Below are 19,457 nucleotides of genomic sequence, written 5' to 3'. Positions count from 1 at the left end.
GTGGGCCTCCTCCGTACACAAAGAGGACAGTGGGGTGCTTTACCTGTGGGCCTCCTCCGTACACAAAGAGGACAGTGGGGTGCTTTACCTGCGGGCCTCCTCCGTACACAAAGAGGACAGTGGGGTGCTTTACCTGGGGGCCTCCGTACACAAAGAGGACAGTGGGGTGCTTTACCTGTGGGCCTCCGTACACAAAGAGGACAGTGGGGTGCTTCCTGCCGGGCTGCAGTTTGTGGGGCTTGTACACCATCCCGTACAGCTGGAAGCCCGACTTCCCCGGGAAGTCAAAGATCTCCGGTGGGTAGTAGTCTACAGGGCAGGCTGAAAAAAAAAAAAGTACAGTACAAATATACAGTTATGTACAGTATTGTGGTCCCTGTTACGGAAACACTGGCCCTGTTGTCCCCTTCCCCCCCCCCCCCCCCCCCCCGCAAAACATGACGGTGTGTCCAAACTTTTTTTTTCAAAGGGGGCCATATTTAGAAAATATATTAAAGAAAAAAAACACTCAAGGGCCAACTAGTACATCCCCTCGACTGACATAATATGCCTTCGGACTATAACAAAACAAATCTCATTAAAAATAAATTTGAACACTCTACATACAACAAACACTGACAATTGGTACCCGAATATTAAGTGGACAATTTAAAGGAGAATTCCATGCTAGAAGGCTTTCTTACCTTTTCTTTGTAGTTGTTACGTCCCCACCAAAGAGGTCCAGGAGTTTTTTTTATTGTTTGTCATGTTTATTTCGAATATGCCAATATACAGCAACAATTCCTTGCATTTTACCAGGAAAACTAGAAAAACATTTTTTTAACAAAAAACAAAAAATAGCAAGAAAAAATAATTAAAGGAAAATAAATAATAAATAAATAAATCTAAGCATATCCGAAAAGGAGTGAGAAGAAGTAAAAACGTATAAACTCCCACCCCTCTATAACTGAAATTACTCGCTGGATTCTGTGCCAGTTAAGCTGCTCTTCAAGAGCAATACTAGTATACATATATATAAACATATATACACCCATATTTATACCTATATACATACATCCATAATATACATATCCGAAGATTGTCTATTTTAATATATAGACAATTAAAAGATTATTTTGTGCAAAAGCTCCTTATTGGCTATTCCCCTACCATAAGCCCTAAATTAATTGCATTGAATGGGAATTGAATGGGGCTATGGGGTGTTGTGCTAGTTCGCTTATTTCCATCGCTCAAAATTATATATTTTTTTGTATATATCCTCTCTTCATAATGTAAAGAATATCCCAAGCGGCACACTTTACTACTTATTTTGATGGAAATAAGTGAATTAGCACAACACCCCATAGCCCCATTCAATTAAATGCAATTCATTGAGGGCTTATGGTAGGGGGTAGCCAATAAGAAAAACACCTGGACCTCTTTGGTGGGGACGTAACAACTACAAAGAAAAATAAGAAAGGTAAGAAAGTCTTCAAGCATGGAATTCCCCTTTAATAACCTGCATCTGAACCTCCCTACCTCAATATGTAAATGTTTTTAACTTATGTTTTATTTCACTGTCTGTATATTATGTCTCTATGCCTTACTGAGCTGAGCTCAGCCTTTTTGCTTGTTTCACAAACCGTTCAAAATGCGAGCAGAATATCGAGCGGTCAGCAGTCCCTGCAGGAGGCAGGCGGGCCATCTCTAAGTCTGAACCACAGAGATGCTGCTGCGGTAACGTAGCATGTGATGTCGCTGATTTAGCAAACAACCGGAACGACAGGTCTGGAGGACGGACAGACAGACAGACACCCGTCTGGATCTCACTGAGCCGTCCTTCATCTAATCAAGTCCTTGATCGCCTGCTGCGCTTGTATTATTGACTCAATTGATTGTTCCAGAAAATAACCTCGCAAGATAGGTGGGGTGGGGGGGGGGGGGACGACGACAACCTTCACATTTGTCCACACTCCGCTTTGTGCAAACTCAAAAAAATATATATATATTAACCCATTTTGACCCGAGATCAGATTCTAAAAATGTCTGACAGTTTTCTGAAAAAGCCATGTTTTCTGTGTCAGTCGTTCTTCGATTTTTCAAACAAAAAAAAGCAGACCTACAAGCTCGTAGCGCGCCACTCGCGTGTTCGAGTCCCGTTCATGCAGACTTTTGCTGCATGTTCTCTCTCTCTCTCTCTCTCTCTCTCCCCCCTTTCCTATCCTTCTTCACTCGATGCAGTCAATAAAAAGGCAAAAAAGTCTAAAACAATTCTTAACCCATTCTGACCTGAGATCAGATTCAAACGAGGTTTCCACTGGACACACACTGGTCTGATTAACCCATTCTGACCTGAGATCAGATTCTAAAAATGTCAGTCGTTGAAAAATAGCAGACCTACAAGCTCGTAGCGCGCCACTCGGTGGCGCGCTATGAGCTTGTAGGTCTGCTATTTTTCAATAGCTAAAGCATAACATAGTGCTAACACCAAAATGGGTGCCCGCCCAGAATGGGTTAAAAAGCGACTTTCCATCAATGTATCCTCTCTCCGACTGGACAAAGTGAAAGCATCTCTCTTCGATGACCTCTCACTCTGCTCTGGCATCGGCTCAAGGATCTGTGTCATAAAAAAACTTTATGGAGCTCGTAAAGTTTTATTGATAACGAGTTCCTTCAACGATCAGGGCTTATCGAGCCGGGGGTTCTTATCGAGCCCCGCTATCGTCGAGCACTTTCTATTATTTTGCGGAAAGACGGGAGACATTACGGTACATTCTGAAACATGAACCAGTATCTTTTACTAGTAGCCATCAAATACAGTACGTTTCTAACTGACTTGGCAATTGACCTTTTTAACCAATGAAAACCCACCTTTTCAGACTCCATCATGGCCCATAGCACTTACTCTACCCTAGATAGCACTTCTGTAGACTTAGATAGCATTTGAAACAGACTTATAGCATGTTATGTAGACAGCACTAGAATTGCATTGTATATAGTCATAGCACGCCATAGTACATATGTATAGCATAGTAGTATATATGTAAAGTTTATACGTATACATTTCATTATATAGATATTCCACTGTTACTTTCTTAGCTTACGCATGTTTCATGATGAATGTTTTTATGTGATGTATTCCCATGCTTTTGTTCTTGCTTAATGTAAGTCGCTCTGGATTAAGAGCGTCTGCTAAATGCCTAAATTGTAAATTGTAAGATTGAAGAAACTGGTTAATTATGTCTACAGTCACTTTTAAAAGTGTAATTTTGTTTACCCGGGGCAGCGCTGGTTGGCAGGTATCAATACACTTTTAGACCGACATGTTTGTGCCAGCAATGGATGATTACATTTTTTTAATGCTCGATAACAGGCTTGATAAGCCCAAATGTTATTGATAACGGGTACTCGATAAGCTTGTTATATCGGATTTCTTTCGGGTATCGGTTATCAAACTCCAAACCTAATTATAAATGTGTTTTCTTTAGAGATGCGCCTCACAGCTAGAAGGTCCTGGGTTCGATTCCCGCTCGGGGCACTGTGGGTGCTGGCGGCGTGTTTCCTCCTCCGCGTCATCAGTGCCCATACCCGAAGGCGGGGTTGGCGAAAAGGGCCTTTCTGTGTGGAGTTTGCATGTTCTCCCCGTGTCCCCTAGCGTAGGTACCCTCACAAAAACATGCAGTAATCCTGGTCTCTAAACTGCCTCCCCCTGGCCAGCCGGGGCGCCTGATGGAGGGGAAAGGAACTGGTTGGAATAACGTTTTTTGAAAAATCGAAGAGCGACTGACGTAGAAGTCATTTTTAGAATCTGATCTCAGGTCAGAATGGAAAACTGTCAGGATGTAGAAGACATTTTTTTTAGAATCTGATCTCAGGTCAGAATGGAAAACTGTCAGGATATAGAAGAATTTTTTTTAGAATCTGATCTCAGGTCAGAATGGGTTAGTTTCCTTACTTGGTGACTCCATCATGCTGGCCCAGAACTCGGGGACCAGGTGCAGAGGGTCATCGTTGGGGCCCGTCAGCTTGTACACGTGGACACACGGACACGTGCTGACGTTACTGTAGTGGCTGATGAACATGTCAAAGTTCTGTGTTGGAGGGAGGGAGAGAGAGAGAGAGAGAGAGAGAGAGAGAGAGAGAGAGACAGAGAGAGAGAGAGAGAGAGAGAGACAGAGGAGACAAAAGGAATGCAGTGATTAATTAACCACCGCAACTCATTATGCGACACATTGGGAGCTCGTAACACAGCACAACCTTCCAGGTGACACGTTTTAGTCACTTGGAATGTTTTAGTGTTATTCTTAGTTTTGGTCATATTGGGATCATATTTGGGTCATATTGGGAGCGACACCTGGCCGTTCGTTACCTGACTAACGGAGCAGCTGTGGGAGAAGCCGTTCGTTACCTGACTAACGGAGCAGCTGTGGGAGAAGCCGTTCGTTACCTGACTAACGGAGCAGCTGTGGGAGAAGCCGTTCGTTACCTGACTAACGGAGCAGCTGTGGGAGAAGCCGGGCTTCGTTACCTGACTAACTGAGCAGCTGTGGGAGAAGCCGTTCGTTACCTGACTGACGGAGCAGCTGTGGGAGAAGCCGTTCGTTACCTGACTAACGGAGCAGCTGTGGGAGAAGCCGTTCGTTACCTGACTAACGGAGCAGCTGTGGGAGAAGCCGTTCGTTACCTGACTAACTGAGCAGCTGTGGGAGAAGCCGGGCTTCGTTACCTGACTAACGGAGCAGCTGTGGGAGAAGCCGTTCGTTACCTGACTAACGGAGCAGCTGTGGGAGAAGCCGTTGGTTACCTGACTGACGGAGCAGCTGTGGGAGAAGCCGTTGGTTACCTGACTGACGGAGCAGCTGTGGGAGAAGCCGTTCGTTACCTGACTAACAGAGCAGCTGTGGGAGAAGCCGTTCGTTACCTGACTAACGGAGCAGCTGTGGGAGAAGCCAGGCTTCGTTACCTGACTAACGGAGCAGCTGTGGGAGAAGCTGTTCGTTACCTGACTAACGGAGCAGCTGTGGGAGAAGCCAGGCTTTGTGAGTCGGACCACGTCGCCGGGAGACTCATAGCTGACGACGTACAGGTGGTGCTCCAGGGGAGTGTCCCGGGTGCCCTGGAAGTACACCAGCTTGGTCTCCTCGTTCACCCAGATCTGAGAGAGGAGGAGGACAGACAGGAGAGGTGTTTTTTAACCCATTCTGACCTGAGATCAGATTCTAAAAATGTCTTCTGCATCCTGACAGTTTTCTGAAAAAGCTATGTTTCTTATGTCAGTCGTTCTTCCTATTTTTCAAAAATAGCAGACCTACAAGCTCGTAGCGCGCCACTCGGTGGCGCGCTATGAGCTTGTAGATCTGCTATTTTTCAATAGCTAAAGCATGACATAATGCCAACGCCAAAAGGGGTCCCCGCCCAAAATGGGTTAAGCAACATTATCGATTTATTCGTTTTATTGAGTGGTTTTCACTCAGTTTTAGTCACATTTTAGTTACGATTTTAGTCGACTAAACCTACTAGGTGATTTAGTCGGTGAGCCTCGATGCCGTCGTAATGGCTGATTTTATACGCTATGCTGAAAATAGCAGATCTACAAGCTCACAACGCGTCGCAGTTGTGAGCTTGCAGATCTGCTATTTTCAGCATGCAGCCACGTGTAAAATGACTTGTTGTCTTTGACTTATACTGGATATCTTGTACTCCCTTCCTAACATTTTAGTCTAGTTTTTTAGCTGTTGACACATTTTAGTCTTAGTCATCCCAGTTTAGTTTTTTAGTTAGTTTCCATTTAGTTTCCGTCGGTGAACTAATAAGGTAGGTCGACGAACGATTTGTCGTCTTTAGTTTTAGTCGACAAAAACAACACGGGTGATGAAAGCGTTCTCTCCAACCTTAGATCCGTGCCTGGCCAGGACCTCCCACTCCCCGCTGGTTAGCGTCATTTCCTCCTTGATTGCACATTTAAAGTCTCCTGGACAATGGGAACAGAAACAAACAGAATCAGCATGCTACACTGCAGCCGTGGTTCCCACACTTTTTCATCTCAAGGACCCCCCCCCCCAAATTGACACGAATTAGCCCATGGACCCCCCCCCATTTGAAGAGATATACCAGGGAAAGGGAAGGGTCCATTTGTAAACTCACAGAACCCCCTTTTCCACCGGTTGGTTCCCACCGGTTCTGTTCTTTTTGGTTCTTAGTCCATGAGCCACAGCTCCAAAATTATCAAATTGTTTATAGGATCAATACAAGTAAATTAATACAGGATAACCCTTCCACAGTAGTAGCTTTTTCATATTTTTGATTATTTTGCATATTTTCCTATACATAATGCCTCATTTGCATACTTAAAAATGTAAAGTTTGTGAAAAACAATAAATCATTGTCTTCGTGTAAGTAATAAACGGGGGAAGTTTAATGGTGGTAACAATCTAATATAGGTATGGTTTTGCACACTCAATTCATAATTAACGTTCCAATTTTGGAGCTCTGGCTCATGGACTAAGGGGGGGAGTTTCCCTGGTTGGACGTATAGCGCGTGGAAGGAACACGTTATTCCAACCAGTTCCTTTCCCCTCCATCAGGCGCCCCAGCTGGCCAGGGGGAGGCAGTTTAGAGACCAGACATTTTTTCGTCACAGTTTTACTCTATGTTAAATCAACACCGGTGTGTGTGTGTGTGTGTGTGTGTGTGTGTGTGTGTGTGTGTGTGTGTGTGTGTGTGTGTGTGTGTGTGTGTGTGTGTGTGTGTGAGCCAGAGAGTGTCTTCTTACCCTCCTCGTGCAGGTAGTCCCCTGCCCAGTGGTAGCTGCCCGGTTGTAACAGAGACGTCACTTTATACAGGTGGGTGAAGTTTGTTTTGGACTCGTTCACCCAGATGAAGGTTAACTCGTCTTCCGTCGTCTGAACGAATGGATAGAAAATGTCGTGAACCTGTGTGTGTGTGTGTGGGGGGGGGAGGAGAGTCAAACGGTCAAAACATGACATCAAAAGGTCCCGTCTTATTTACAGTACAGGGCAGACCGGCGGATTACGGTCTGGAGAGGCTCAATTGTACGCCCATTTCCTACACCAGAGAACTGGTGTGGCCAATTGGGACACGGAATGCAATATGGGCGGGCTTTGGTACAGTGACGTTCAATGCTTGATACCTTTGACTGACAGTAGCTCTGACCAATTGCGTCAAAGGGTTAGTTTTTTTATCCCACAATTTTGTAACCCATTTTTGGAGTTTCCCTGGTTGGACGTATAGCGCGTGGAAGGAACACGTTATTCCAACCAGTTCCTTTCCCCTCCATCAGGCGCCCCGGCTAAAGAGAAAATGTTTGAACCCGCCCCCCCGGGAAACAAGATCCATACATACATAGCATCTCCAGACTCAAATACCACATTTTGAGTCTGATTTGAGTCTGGCTTATTAGCCAGGCTAGCTTGATGTAGCCAAAACACTTCATGTAGCCAAAGATGTACCTCCCGTTGTAACGTATGATTAATTCTAACGCAACTAGCGGCGGGTCCGCGATGGGCCGTCTAACACATCATCTTTGCTTAGAATTGGACGGAATGATGAGTTATTCACCTTTTTAACTTTAAGTGCTGCGCTATGAGCTTGTAGATCTGCTATATTTCAATAGCTAAAGTATAACAATGCTTTAAAACACTAAAAGGCACCGAGTGCCACGCTACGAGCTTGTAGATCTGCTATTTTTGAAGAGTTCTAGAAAATGTGGCGCAAATCTTTGAATGTATATTCTTTTCTTTCAGAGCGAACGTTTTCAACTCAAATCCTTGAATGTATATTCTTTTCTTTCAGAGCGAACGTTTTCAACTCAAATCTTTGCTTCTGGGGAGGAGGTCCCCTGGAACAACATATTTTCAGATGGGGGAGGGGGGTCGGCGACCAATCACATAACTTTTAGGATCCTTTGACATTAAATAGTGAGCACCAATGATATAGAAACAGAAGACTCTTTTTTGTTTTTTTTGACGTCAGGCCTATAAATGACCCAAAAAGAGCCCATGTTTTGGGGCCTCATTTGGCAGGTTCCTCACGTTGATCCAGACGTCCGTGGTCTCCTCGTAGATGATGTAGGGCTGCGTGTTGGCGGGCAGCGCCTCCAGGTTCTCCTGCCTCTGGGCCGGGTCCTCCGTCACGGGCACGAACATGGCGGGGGGCAGCAGCGCCAGCTGAAGCCTGCGCTGGCATCGGTCCAGCAGTACCGCCCAGCCACTACACACAGTACACACACGCACACACACACACACACACACACACACACACACACAAGCCGGAGTCATTCTCAAGCTGGGCTCACCAAGAATATTCCTCCGTCAATGTTCTTTGGACTGGAGGCGCTATAGTGAGCGTATCATGGAGTAGACGCGTTTCTGTGTAGCTCTGTCAATTCCTCATTAAGTATAACTCTCACAATTTTCCGTCGCTCGTCCATCCAGCCCTGGCGATGTATTCCGTCCCAGGGAACAGGGAGGCGAAGGGTACCACGAGCTCTTTATCTTGCGTGCTCACAATCTGTACACATACACACACACACACACACACACACACACAGTGACACACATCCGCGCATTAGAACGATGTAATGGGAAAATGACAGCAGTATAAATATAATTTATGAAAAGCTACTACAGTGAAGTCTGTTCACAGAAGTTGTTGTAGGATATGTGGGGATTATCTGACGAGGTACCATTTGAGTGGGCAAAACCTTACATATACTAAATAATACTAAATTGTTTATAGGGTCAATATAAGTAAAATAATATAGCCTTTCCACAGGAGTATCTTTATCTTTTTATATTTTCCCAAAAAGAATACAAACAGCCAATAGCATATTACAAAGTTATCCCCCCTCAAGGGGGAAAATTCCGGGAGGAAAAACGGGGCATGCACCGGGGTGAGTTGTCCAGCATTCTTTTCAACCACGTACGTTTGTATTTTGGGAACTCTCAAAGTGTATAAGAGAGGGTGTAAACTTGTAATTGGGAGATGTCATGATACAGCACATTGGTGTTGTGTCATTCTCCAGGAGCGCTCTTGTAATAAATCCGTGATTGTGTTCTCAACACTTTCCGTGATCTGGACTTCAACTTCATTACACTTTGATTGTGAGTTTAAGATATATCCAGTACAAACAATTATTTTAATTAAACGTGCTCTTTGGAAAGAAAAGGAGACAAAGCAAAAGGGCAAAGTATAACTCTTACTCTTCCTTGAGGGTCTGTCTTGATTTCTGCCAATTTAAGGGTGGTCTGGGGATTTTTACTACCTGCAACAACAACAACAAAAAAAAAGAGTTCACAAGGGTAGGGTCAAAAGAAAGTCACAGTATTTGTCTGGGGCTTTATGAGCAGAAATGTGAGCAATCTCTTTAGAATAGTCGGTGATGGTGGAATGTGAATTCCTAGATAGGAGAGGTACTGTACGTGTTCAATTGACCTGTATAGCTAAGCCCCTCCACAAACTGATATGGTCCAATCACAGCTAAGCATAACATGGGTTCGTTAGACAAACCTCTCCACCGATAGTTTTCACACATTCTCTTCTGGGGGTCCTTGGCATGAATTTTTGAAATTGACAGCCATATTCATCCAAACGGAAAGGTCCTCTCTAATTATATTAAACAACGTCAAAATCACTGACATTGCAGCTGTAGGGAAAGCTTGAATTATCCTCTTTCGATCTACAAAGTGTTTGTTTCAATAAAAAAAAAACTCCACTGTAGACATTTCATGAACTACTTTCCCGTGAAGAAATTCCTTCAAAAGTGTTTGGAAGCGCTCGTTGAAATATCACTCAACGGCCTAATGCGTACCACCTGTTTTCAATATGCACATGAGTGCGGCAGGAGGCTGCTTTACTGATAACGAGCGCTTCCATACTCTGATACTAGGTAGTAGGCATGTAACGATTCACTCAACTCACGATACGATTCGTATCACGATATGAGGTTCACGATACGATTTTTCACGATAAATATTTTGGCCCAGGCGGTGGCGTAACCGTCTGGGCACCCGACTGGTGATCCAGTCGCAGTGTGCCGCGGGTTCGACTCCCGAGCCCGACACGGCCTTTACTGCATGTCATCCCCCCATCTCTCTCCCATTTTCCTGTCAGCCTACTGTCTGTCCCTTCAAAAACCAATAAAAGGCATAAGCCGCAAAAAAATATCTTAAAAAAAATAATATATATATATATATATATATATATATATATAAATATTTTAAAGAAAAATTACAGTTTTTTATTTCTTTTTTATATATAATTTATCTTCCCCCCCCCCTGAGATTTTTTTATTTAACTACATTGCAAAAGAAGTAGCATTACTTTTGACAGTGCAGAAACATAATTGCCTCGATTTTTTTTATTTCAATTAATCGATTGATATCGTCTGGATTAATATCGTTACATGCCTATACTAGGTAGTGGGGCTTCGGTAGCAGATCTCACCAGTACGAGGGTATCTATAAGCGTCCGCCTTGCGCTCCTCCAACGCCGGGGATGGAACGTGGATGATCTCCACCCCCGTCTCGTCCACCTCTTCATACAATAGATACATGGTCTTCCCTCCGTCTGGGTCTGACAAAGACAGAACAACAAACAAACGCTTATTAAAACCCATTTAGACCCAAGTTCGATTCTACAATTGTCTTCTAAATCACGACTAGTTTTCTGGAAAAGGCTACGTTTCTGTGTCAGTGGGTTCTTCGATTTTTCAAAAATAACAGACCTACAAGCTCGTAGCGCGCCACTCGGGGGCGCGCTACGACGGACATTTTTAGAATCTGATCTCAGGTCAGAATCAGTGTGTCCAGTGGAAACCTCGTATGAATCTGATCTCAGGTCAGAATGGGATATATATCTGTATATATACTAGAATTTCATGCCCGCTTCGCGGGCATTCATTCCAGATTACGTTGCCACGCACTATGGGAAGAAGGAAATTGCGGGAGTTGACTCCACATGTAGTAACGGCGCGCATGTTGTAGTTGCATTCGTCCAAAGCAAACTTCAATTGAAATAAAATTAATGGTTTTTCATTTTCAGGTCATTAACGCTTTTCATGAGACAAAAATTAATCTAAAATGCAATTTATAGCCTATTATAAAATCCCAGGTTGATATAATACACAATCCTCTGTGATCACCAACTCACCAGAACATCTCACATTAAAAACGTTTGGATTGACATGTTTGAAAGAATTCTACATGCAACACTGAGCCTGTAAGCTGTGTGATGCTAACGCGCTAACACCGTTAGCATGGTCTGTCTTGGTCAAATAAAAAACGGGCAATCTAGACACACAAGGTGACATGAGTTTATAATGTTACATCGTGTGTTTCTGTGCTGCTGACCTTCTGCTGCCGACGGGCTCCACCAGTAGCCGGTGAATCGGTCAAACTCCTCCTGGATGACAAACGTAGCGACGCCTGCAGATTTGGGGTCCTCCTTCACGCTGTCCAGACCTGGGTGTGTAAAGAGTTGTATTATAATAATAATAATGATAATAATAATTATGGCCCTGAACCTTATGTTACACAAAATATATCCAAAAGTCAGAGATCTTTGTGTGCACAGCTGCATTCGGGGTCCTTTACCATTAGCTTTAGAAACGGGTAGGATTCATTGGTACTCCTGAGGAGGACAGAGTGTGTCTAGTGTGTGATTTGAAAGAAATTGAAAATGAAATGAATTTAAACTAAATAAAAACTAAGCTATGATGACTAAAACTAAGACTAAATATACTGACAATTTCGTCAACAAATACAAACTAGAAACTAAAATGTCAGGAAGGGGACTATAGTGGACAAGAGATCCAGTGTGAGTCATTTTTTAATTGGTTGCATGCTGAAAATAGCCGATCTACAAGCTCAAGTAGATCAGCCATTACGACGGCATCAAGGCCCGCCAAAATACATTTTAGTCCACTAAATCAACTCTAGATTTAGTCGACTAAAATCTTATGATATTTAGTAGACTAAAACTAGACGAAACATTCTAAAACATTCCAGGTGACTACAATGTGACTACAACTAAATGAAAGCTATTCAAAAGACTAGGACTAAAACTAAACTCAAGATTTGCTGCCAAAAACAACACAAGTCACTGGTATGGTCCTGCAGTGGTTCCCAAACCTTTTCATGTCAAGGACCCCCAAATTGACACTTAATTATCCCCGCGGACCCCCCATTTGAAGAGACATGCCAGGGACCCCCATAAGAGAGGATTTTTACGGCTCTAGCAGATATTCTCAACCATTTTAATTTCAAGGACCCTCCTCAAATCTTTGCTTCTTGGGGGGGTTCCCCTGGAACAACATTATTTTCAGATGGGGGGGGGGGGGGGGGGTCGTGGCTATTTCTGAGGCTCCTTGACATGAAATAGTTTGAGAACCACTTAGTATAGAAAAACATGAGGTTTTTCAGAAAACTGTCATGATTCAGAAGACATTCGCAGAATCGTTCCCAGGTCTAAATGGGTAAGGGTTAAGGCACACCTTGGCATGTCGGTTTCCTGTTCTAGTAGCTCCTTTTCTTTTTGCTATTACTATTACTATCATGTAGTTGATGCTTTCTTGTTGTATTTGTGCTCTCTCTCTGTGAAGCCCTTTGAACTAAAACTCGTCGATTTGTACACTGGACACAAGATTGATTGACTGATTGATAACAGGCTAGCGCTGTGAAGAATCAAACTAAAACAGGTCTTCAGAACCTTTGTGGCAGTAGGTGAGCCTCCTCTCCTCGCCCGTCTTGATGTTGGACATCCAGAGGTCGTTGTTGTTGATGAAGGCTATGAAGTCGGGGTCCCCGGGGGAGATCTTGGGGTCCATGCGGGTGCCCGAGCACTGGGTCTTCACCTCCACGGGCTTCACGGGAGTAGACTGCTGAAAAGCAACACACACACACACACTGTCAGTTGAGAGGCAAAAGCATAGCTAAAGCATAACATGAAGCCAACAACCAAAATGGGTTTCCGCCCAGAATGGGTTAAGCCCCACCCACTCAACTCTGCGATGGCAAGCTGTCCTTCTCGCCCATTGAGATGTTAAATGACGGGATTTCTGAATAATCGGTCATTTCGGTTGCGAGAGCTTCGAAGTGTCTTCCAAATCTAGCCAATCAGGCCTGCAGTAGGCTATGCACTGGACACGTGTCTTCTAAATCTAGTCAACCAGGCCTGCAGTAGGCTATGCACTGGACACGCGTCTTCTAAATCTAGTCAATCAGGCCTGCCGTAGGCTATGCACTGGACAAATGTCTTCTAAATCTAGTCAACCAGGCCTGCAGTAGGCTATGCACTGGACACATGTCTTCTAAATCTAGTCAACCAGGCCTGCAGTAGGCTATGCACTGGACACATGTCTTCTAAATCTAGTCAACCAGGCCTGCAGTAGGCTATGCACTGGACACGTGTCTTCTAAATCTGGTCAAATGGACAAATCTGGACAAATGTGCATGATATTATTTCAAAAAACTAGAAATACGATGAAATCTAGGAGAGAAAAACGGTATCTAACTCAATCAACTCACGACCGTCCGACAGGGGTTTTCATGTAATGCACTACGTCATGTACGTAATGTCAGACTATGGTGATTTGACGGCATCATTGCCATCACCTGGGTGGCTCAGCAGGGTAACTGTCCCGAGGTTTAAGCCGTGTATGTGTTCCAACAACACAGCCATGAAGAACAACAACACTGACAGCTATGACGTGACGGAAGCGTGCCATCCTTAGCGACGGCTGCTGAACGAGTTGGATTGGCCTTTGGACAGTGGCTTTGTCGGAGCGGAGTTTAGTGAAGGGCTAGTTGTTACTCGGCTAGTGTTGATTCTGTTGACTAAAGCGATGACGAAAAATGTCCGTCGACTGCCTCACGTCACTGACGAAAACAAAACAAGGCGGAAACAGGCGAAAGAAGCAGCGACTCTACTCTACACTCACGAGCGACTGAACTTCTCACCCCATCTCTAAAAAGGGAGACGCCAGCCAAACCCTGACGAAGAAGAACTCAATTCGACCCGCTTGTATCTACCTTGTTCTTTTCGGTCATCATTTACTACACCAGAGGGAGCCCTACTGATTTTAAACCCTGCCTTTTTCATAACAATATGGGAAAAACATCATTCCTGTACTCGGCAGCAGTTCAGTGGAATGGCTTGCCTTCCAGCCTCAAGGTGACCAGTTCCTTTGATATTTTTAAATCCACATAAAAAAGATGGTTGGCCGAAAACATAGTGTAAATATAGTGTAGAATAGATAAATGGCATAAATGAAAACTGTAAGGGGAAAAAAGAAAAGAAATCCAGTTTTATTGGTCAGTTTATATGCTTTTTGTCCTGTTTCTTGTGTTTTTGTTTTGTTTGTTTTTTGCCTCCTGTTTTTGTCTGTATTGTACCGTTTATTGTCTGTTGCTCCCCTTCCCCTTTCCCCAAGAGGACCACAATGGAAACAAGCCTAACAGCTTTCTTGTGAATTTATCCTTTTGAAATATATTTTCAATAAAGTATTCAATCAATCAATCAATCAATCAAAAACCTATATATAGGTGGCTAGACAAAGTGTCAAGTGACACTGGAAAATGAGAACTTTTTCGTTTAGTTTATAGTTTTACTCACGATGTAGCCGTTGGTGCCTCCGTCCTGGCAGTAGAACAGGCTGTTGCTGGCCTGGAAGAGGAACAGGCCCGTCTCGCTGTGGTAGTCGTACGACGTGATGCCGAACGCTCCAAGCCGCTTCCGCTCCCTCAACAGCTCCTCTTCTCGGGAGTAGGCCCCCTGGTGTGGCGTCGCCTGGGCGGTGGGGCAAGGCAAGGCAAGCAAGCAACGCCACGGTGAATTCAAACCACATTTGTTTTTAGAAAATGAAAGTCCGAAATTCTGACCCGAGATCAGATTCTAAAAAAAAATGTCTTCTACATCCTGACAGTTTTCTTTAAAAAGCTATGTTTCTATATGTCAGTCGTTCTTCGATTTTTCAAAAATAGCAGACCTACAAGCTCGTAGCGCGCCACTCGGTGGCGCGCTATGAGCTTGTAGATCTGCTATTTTTCAATAGCTAAAGCATAACATGATGCTAACACCAAAACGGGTTCCCTCCCAAAATGGGTTAACCCATTTAGGCCTGACGTAAAAAAAATTCTTCTGGAATAATATATGTTCAATTTTCTAAGATTTTTGCCGCATTTTCAATAGCTAAAGTATAACGTAATGCTTAAAACACCAAAAGGGGGTCCCCGCCCCAGAATGGGTTAAGAATTCAATTTTGAACAACCAAATATTTAAATCGGTCAAATCTACCAGTCGCTGGCAGAGCATTAAGAAGTATTTCCAATACTTTTACTTCTACTCCACTATACATCTCAGAGGCAAATATAAAATACTTTCACTCCACTACAATGTTTTGAAAACTTTAGTTACTATAGTTACTTTGGAGATTTTGTTTATTATTACTACAAAAAATACATTAACCCGTTGAGGACGGGAAGCGCTTTCTTGCGGTTCTCATCGCCACATACAGTAGATATATCGTAACATATCGGCCTCGGTCCTAAATGGGTCATCAACGATAGCCGATCTACAAGCTCACAATGTGACATACTGTGAGCTTGTAGATCTGCACAGAATGAGAACAGCGGGTGTTCACCTGGAAGTGGTCCAGCATCTGTTTCCATGACAACACTAGGAGGGCCTCTTTACGAATCTTCTTCGGGATTTCGGAGAAGAGCAGTGAATTCTCTCTGCTTCCATAAGGCATTCCTGTGGGCAGATTAAAGAGAAGTCAAAAATCTACACGAGAAATGGAAGAGAACAAATGGTCCCCCCGTCTAAATAAGTGAACGTATAGAAAGAAAAGATCCACAGTTTTCTGAAAAACCCGATGTTTCCATGTCAGTGGTTCTCAACCTTTATCACGTTATTAAAACAAGACTGAGAGTGCGGATTTTATTCTCTTTCTCCATGTTCTCTTTGAATCTGCAGCCTTTTTCTCTTGGAAGTGAAATGATTTAATTTCTCTCAGTGTGAATATGAAACACAAGTGTCATTTCATTTACAAGGCTGGGGTATTTTTGCACAGCAAGAGAAAAGATGACTGGCTGCAAAAAAACCCTTTCAATCAGATTGCGATTTTTCTTTCTATTTCCAATGAACATCCCTAGGGGTGCATACTTCGTTTAGACTAGTCATTGGTTAGACATGAGTTAAGGTTAGGTTTAGGGTGCATACTTAGTTTAGACTAGTCATTGGTTAGACATGAGTTAAGGTTAGGTTTAGGTGTGCTGCCCCGTGGGAGGTTAGGTATACGGTGAGGGTTTGAGATAGGTTGTAGTTGTATAGGACTAATGACTGGTCTAACCAATGACTACGTTTACATGGACAGTTAAATCCCCTTTTCATTCAGAATAAAAGTTAAATCCTATTAAAAGTTGTCATGTAAACGCCTACAAAAACTTACATCGGAATGAAAATGGTCAATCTGATTTAAACTTAGATCTGATGTAACTGACCGGTTTGTTCCATTTTGAAATCCTATTGAAACAATTGTGGACTCATGTAAACACTCATTCGGATTGAAGTTCATTCTGGTCTTTCTGTGCATGTTTGTTTCCATGTAATTGGTATGGCTATATTATGCTCTTGTTTTGCGATTCATTACATTAAGAAATTATATTAGAAACCTCTCATAGGCTACAGTAATAACAAATATAAAGTAATACGGCATTAAAGTGTTTTTTTATTATTATTTTTTTTGTTTTACTGAAATGTAGTGTAGTTAAAGTAAAACAATTGGAAAGTAAAGTAGAAATACCTCAAAATTGTACTTTAGTACTAAAGTAAATGTACTTTCCAGTTCCACCACTGGACGTAAACATATCCGCCCCACCCCCCTATCCAATCAGAAAGCCCTCCCAGCCCCAAACCTGATGTGGAATGAAATAATGGGATTTAAAAGTATTGTCCATGTAAACGCTCATTCGGAATGACCATTCCCATGTAAACACGCAGCAAAAAAAACATTACTTCTGAATTAATTAATTCTGAAGTTTTCATTCTGAATGAAAAAGCCCTCATGTCCCGCCCCCTTTCAGAAAAGCGAGTGGCCCAGGAAGTGGAAGCCCCATGCATTCTCCCATCGGCACTTTTAATATAATTTATTTAAAGACGGTTACGCCGCGGACAAAGCCAATTCGGATCGTGACGAATCATGACAATGAACACAATATTTTGGGACGATCAAATCATTAGAAAGAAGAAAAGAAAGTCAGGAGACAACACTATTTGTTTTGTTTTTCGTCTTATAAATTATTTGATCGGCCCAAAATATTGTGTTCATTGTCATGATTCGTCACGATCCGAATTGGCTTTGTCCGCGGCGTAACCGTCTTTAAATAAATTATATTAAAAGTGCCGATGGGAGAATGCATGGGGCTTCCACTTCCTGGGCCACTCGCTTTTCTGAAAGGGGGCGGGACTGCGGCGCTCTATTGACTATAGTCTAAACCAAAAACTGTCTAAACTAAGTACCGTACTTTTTATACAGTTTTTTATATCGCGTGACTCACCGAGATAATACAAGCGGTGGGAGTGGGTGCCCTGCTTCTCCTTCTTCCTCACGAACTGGAAGTCGTGCGGCGCCTTGTTGGCGATCATGCCCGAGTACTTCCGGCTGGAGTGGATGATGTCGCGGATGCCGTCCCACGAGTGCTTCTCCACGTGGAACTGGACGGGCACGTCCTCCATCTCCACCACCTCCGTGCTGTCCGAAAGGCCGTCCACCGCCGTCATGCTCACTGTTGTCACGCAGCTGAGAGAGAAGGAAGTGTTCCTTTTTATAACCCATTTTGGACTGAGGTCGATTTAAAAGAAAAAAAAAAGGCTTCTAAATCCCAATAGTTTTCTGAAAAACCCCATGTTTCTATGTCAGTTGGTGCTCAACCTTTTTCATGTCAAGGTAGACCCCGAGAATTATCTCTATTGGGCCACGGACCCCCCCGTGTGAAGCCAATATTGTAGTTAAAAATGTTCACTCTGAAATATATATTCAAAGATTTGCGCCACATTTTCACGACTTAAAAAAAAATAGCAGACCTACAAGCTCATAGCGCGCCACTCGGTGGCGCGCTATGAGCTTGTAGATCTGCTATTTTTCAATAGCTAAAGCATGACATAATGCTAACACCAAAAGGGGTACCCGCCCAAAATGGGTTAACAATCCATTGAGATGCCAGACCAGATTCTACAAATATAAATCATTTCCTGGAGAAAAAAACAAAACATGTTTCTGTATCAGTGGTTCTCAAACTATTTCATGTCGAGTGCACCACCAAAAGGTATTATGTAATTGTCCGCCGACCCCAATGTGACAATATGTTGTTCCAGTGGACCCCCCCCCAGAAGCAAACAAATTAGTTAAACCCTTTGCTGTGAAAGAACAATATATTCATTCAAAGAATCTGATTTGCATAATGTTTTCACAAAGTATTTAGGCCTGAGGCCGATTCTAAAAAACGCCTCTAAAGCCTGACCTAAGTTTTCGGAAAAACTTAAAATATTTATATTACATTTTTGAATACCGTTACATAGACTGACACCACCACAGCGCGTATTCAGGGCGGAGTCACCACCCCCAGGGGAAGTTGTGATTTGCTCTCGTTCACTGCAATGCAATTTGCGGCATTTCCAAAACAATATTGCGCAGAGCAGCGATTATCAAACGTATTTGCAATGCCATACGTTGAAAAGATCTGTTGCCCCGTGGACAAGGCACGTTACCTCCGCAAGTTAGATATTATCGGCATAGATGTTTGTCCGTATGTGATTAAGGATTGGAAAAAGTCGCATTGGCAGCCATAGAAAATTCTGCCCAGGGTAAAAAACCGGATGCGACGTCTTTGGGCGTTCCTGTCTTATGTGGTGTCAGTACCACCAAAAGGGGTTCCCGCCCAGAATGGGTTAAATGACAACTTTAGTTGTTTTTTTTCAACCACGGTTCATGTTCATGTTGTTATTAGAGAAAGTAAATGAGTGTTAATTGTTTTTAAATTTGCTGCTTTCTTTGGTTTTATTGATTTTAGCTATATTTGACAGGGGCCCGGGGGCATTTGAACATTGTCCTAAATATGTATTTGTTTTACAAAAACAATTAGAAGATCACGGGATCTATTGAATATGACAAACTGACATATTGAACCTACGACACACAGTATGGCACCCCCCCAGTGCCTCTACCTTCACATTCAGTAGATCCTGTGTCTTTTGTGGCCAGATGTAATTAGCTGCGGTCTAGTAGGACTATAGTAAATATTAATAAAGGAATCGCCGTAAAAAATTGTAAAAAAAAAGGACGTATTTTCATGTCAAGGACCCCCAAAAATATATGTAATTGGCCGCCGACCCCCAAATATGTAGTTCCAGGGACCCCCCCCAGAAGCAAACATTTGAGTTAAAAACGTTCGCTCTGAAAG

General features: G+C 43.2%; 1 protein-coding gene across 3 annotated transcripts in view; it reads right to left on the bottom strand.

Annotated features, from left to right (window-relative positions):
- Window positions 1-19,457, bottom strand: part of LOC308325653 (dipeptidyl peptidase 9-like) — a 43,897-nt gene that overhangs the window by 21,218 nt on the left and 3,222 nt on the right. For 2 of the 3 annotated variants that reach the window (XM_080778213.1, XM_080778215.1), the window contains exons 3-16: window positions 17,556-17,797; window positions 15,638-15,750; window positions 14,611-14,784; window positions 12,706-12,877; window positions 11,349-11,459; window positions 10,444-10,572; window positions 9,201-9,262; window positions 8,408-8,508; window positions 8,031-8,208; window positions 6,752-6,911; window positions 5,871-5,950; window positions 4,982-5,134; window positions 3,935-4,070; window positions 176-321 (exon numbers count right to left, since the gene is read on the bottom strand). In XM_080778213.1, the coding sequence (XP_080634339.1) occupies window positions 176-321; window positions 3,935-4,070; window positions 4,982-5,134; window positions 5,871-5,950; window positions 6,752-6,911; window positions 8,031-8,208; window positions 8,408-8,508; window positions 9,201-9,262; window positions 10,444-10,572; window positions 11,349-11,459; window positions 12,706-12,877; window positions 14,611-14,784; window positions 15,638-15,750; window positions 17,556-17,797 (1,957 nt within the window). The remainder of the gene's footprint in view (window positions 1-175; window positions 322-3,934; window positions 4,071-4,981; window positions 5,135-5,870; window positions 5,951-6,751; window positions 6,912-8,030; window positions 8,209-8,407; window positions 8,509-9,200; window positions 9,263-10,443; window positions 10,573-11,348; window positions 11,460-12,705; window positions 12,878-14,610; window positions 14,785-15,637; window positions 15,751-17,555; window positions 17,798-19,457) is intronic. The other variant, XM_080778214.1, reaches the window with a different exon arrangement.

This window comes from Protomyctophum bolini (genome assembly GCF_963924005.1).
Source record: "Protomyctophum bolini genome assembly, chromosome: 12".
Lineage (NCBI taxonomy): Eukaryota > Metazoa > Chordata > Actinopteri > Myctophiformes > Myctophidae > Protomyctophum > Protomyctophum bolini.
This window is presented reverse-complemented; position numbering and strand designations above follow the sequence as displayed.